Source organism: Achroia grisella, unplaced genomic scaffold (genome assembly GCF_030625045.1).
Source record: "Achroia grisella isolate CSIRO2021 unplaced genomic scaffold, CSIRO_AGI_Agris_v1 utg8108, whole genome shotgun sequence".
Taxonomy (NCBI): domain Eukaryota; kingdom Metazoa; phylum Arthropoda; class Insecta; order Lepidoptera; family Pyralidae; genus Achroia; species Achroia grisella.
Genome location: NW_026713031.1, coordinates 34203 through 37242, shown reverse-complemented (window position 1 = coordinate 37242; position 3040 = coordinate 34203). Strand labels below are relative to the sequence as shown.

General features: G+C 33.8%; 1 protein-coding gene across 1 annotated transcript; it reads right to left on the bottom strand.

Annotated features, from left to right (window-relative positions):
• Nucleotides 1-203: 203 nt before the first annotated feature.
• Nucleotides 204-1603, bottom strand: LOC131851917 (polyglutamylase complex subunit TTLL1-like). The gene has a single exon (XM_059202471.1). The coding sequence runs from the start codon at nucleotides 1509-1511 to the stop codon at nucleotides 204-206; it is 1308 nt and encodes a 435-aa protein (XP_059058454.1). The 5' UTR covers nucleotides 1512-1603.
• Nucleotides 1604-3040: the final 1437 nt, after the last annotated feature.

Genomic DNA, 3040 nt, shown 5'->3' with positions numbered 1-3040 from the left:
AAAAATATACTGGGTTAGAATGTAGAACAAGGCTTGTAAATCTATTAAGTATAAAGATTTAAATAATATAAATACTTAATTCCATTACCATATATATGTAAAATCTAATTTAAAAAAATATGAGACTTATTTAATTCAAGTACTTTATTTAATAGGTAACATATAATTATATGTACATTGTATTTATTTTGTTACAGATAAATTTATCTACCTAATTTATTATTTTTACCTATGCGTCCGCCTGGCGCTATACCCTCATCTTTTTCCAAAAGTTCTTCATCAATAAGTAAATCGAAACTCCCCAAAGAATCTGGTGAGGGCAATTTATTCCAACGCACATCTGGCACACCGTCTGGGGGTAAAACAACTGACAAAATGTTATCTATTAGCTTATATTTCAGTATCCTGTCATTAACTGTTGTCGATGTTAACGAGGGTGAGGCATTCACTTCTACTAACCAAGGCTTTAACTGGTTGTCAATAATAATGTCGTAGCCGTAACATTCAAAACAGTGCCGGTCGTTAGCCATTACAGAAGCAACAGCCTTCAGTGAATGTACAATTAGCCATTGCATGGCCGCAAACAACTTTTCCGTAACCACCCTACCTCGACTACCCTCTAAGTAAAGTCGTAAATTTTGTACACTCATTTTACCACCATGTATACTGTTATAATCCCCACCGTGTTTTTGTACACTGACATTTGTAAGGTGGACATACATGTTATCTAATTCCGTGACGCTTGTATCGTATTTCACTGTGCAAAACCTACAAAAGCCGAGTTGGAACAGATAAGCTTTCAGGGGTCGAAAAGAAGTTACCAACACGTAAAGTCTAAGATCAAACTTTTTTCCTCCTATTAGCAAAGGATTGTCTATGTAACGAGAAATCACGTAGCTTTCCTTGCTTAACTGCGGATGGAAAGGAGTTTTAGCCTCGCGAGACCACTTTTTTAGCTTCGACAACTTGTTTATAAGGAAAATGCCGGTACCTTGAGATTTTCCACAAGGTTTCATAATCCAAGTGCTCTGTGGAGATTTCCGGTACTCTTCAACAAACATATTATAGTCAGCTGGAAGAACGAATGTAATAGGAACGAAATCGAGATGGATATATCTTGTAACAACTTGTCCACCATGCAGAACTACTTCTGCCTTCTCAGCTAATGGACTTCCTTCTCTCTCGAGTTCTTTACGGTATCTCTTTATATTTTTCACAAGCAAATCTTTCCTCGACAGTTCATAATGGTTCGGAAAGTGATTAATCATCTGATTGTCATTCATTCGATAACCACTCTCAACACTGAATAGATTTCTACAGGTTTGCGTTGAAGCCCAATAGAAGTTCCATTCATCATCCGGCCCGACTTGATTCCAACCCCGTCTCTCAAAATTGCTCATCAAAACTGATTTCTCTAAATCCGTACAAAAGTTAACGCGACATTTTTCTAGGGCCGGCGCTGTAACTCTCCCGTACAAGTTATTTGTTATCTTCTTTGCTTCTTGATTCATTATTAATCTTCGGATCTGATTATTTACGTGAAAAGTTCAATATATTGCCCAATTTTTTGTGGCACAGGTGCGTACCGTTGTCATGGTATTCAGCAAATATAACCCGCTATTGGTTGATATCCAATCTAGCCCATTTCACTATGACTACGTGTAAACATTGCCAGTATTGATTTTTAACTTGTTTTACCAGTACCTGTTAAGTATCAGCAATATTTTATCTATATTAAATATACATTCAATGTAGCACAACAAGCATCTCTGTTCAGAGTAAAATTTATTGAAAAATATTTTCTCGTATGTTATTTATAATATGCAAAAATCTTATTTTAAATTCAAATTTAAATAGTTTTTGAATATATATCCCTCAATGCAGATATCCTTAAAGTTGGTACCACGATGAGCTCTACTTATTTTTATTCAAATACAGTTATTTTTATATTTAGTTATTTAATAGTTTAGTTAGGACACTTGATACGGCACGATGATTTCATGAAAATTATTATTGAGGGGAAAATAGAAGGAAAGAGGGGGAGAGGAAGACCAAGGAATAGCTACAACAAACAAATTGAGGACAAAATGGGAGTCGTGTCGTATCAAGAATTAAAGAGCATGATGAAAGATCGCGGAAAGTGGCAAGAGCTCCACCGACAAGAGCGTAGCTCTTAAATTATGAATGAATGAATGAAATAGTTTAGTAAGTTTACAAAAGTATTATTTATAAAAATAAATAAATACAAAACAAATACGCGAATATGAATGGGATTACAAGCCAGCCAGGATAAGGATCAACCATTAAATATCATATTTACACGTGCGAAACACAAAATTTTGTTTTTATAAAAAAAATATTTGTCCAAACAATATAATGGCATAGTAGCAAATTGAATTGTATCTGTTTTATAATGGCGCCGCCCAGAAAAAGTTTTATGAAATTAATAACTGAAAATTAAATTGAACTATTATGTATTAGGTATATCAACTACATATATCGTGTAACCATGGATATGATGGTATGGTGCATATTACATGATTAATACATCACTTTAGTAATTAGGTACATATTTACATGGCTCGTTAGTAGTTTATTTATTCTAAAATATTTACAAGATAGGCAACTACTATCTGAAAATATTTATTAACTTAGTTTTGCTTCTCAATAGATTAATTGATGAAACTATTTTGTTTAGCAATGAATAGAAATCATAAATAATAACCAATTTCAGAATAATTTTGTGTAGTTATTTTTAGTCTCTATATTTAGATATTAATGAATTCTGGGAATTCATATTTTTGCGTATTTTGAATGGCAAACTAGGTGATGACTCACCTGATGGGGTAGTAAATGGGTAACCGTCGTCATAAATAGCACTACGGGCATCACGTTGTCAATTGTCAGCCTAGAAACCTCATGCATTGCCATTCCAGAGTACTAAAATTTTAGGCCTCTTATCTTGTTAATTTCACTGTGCCCTAAAACCTAAACACAAAAGAAAGTAGGCTGTTTAGCGGCTGAAGTAAATAGATGAGAC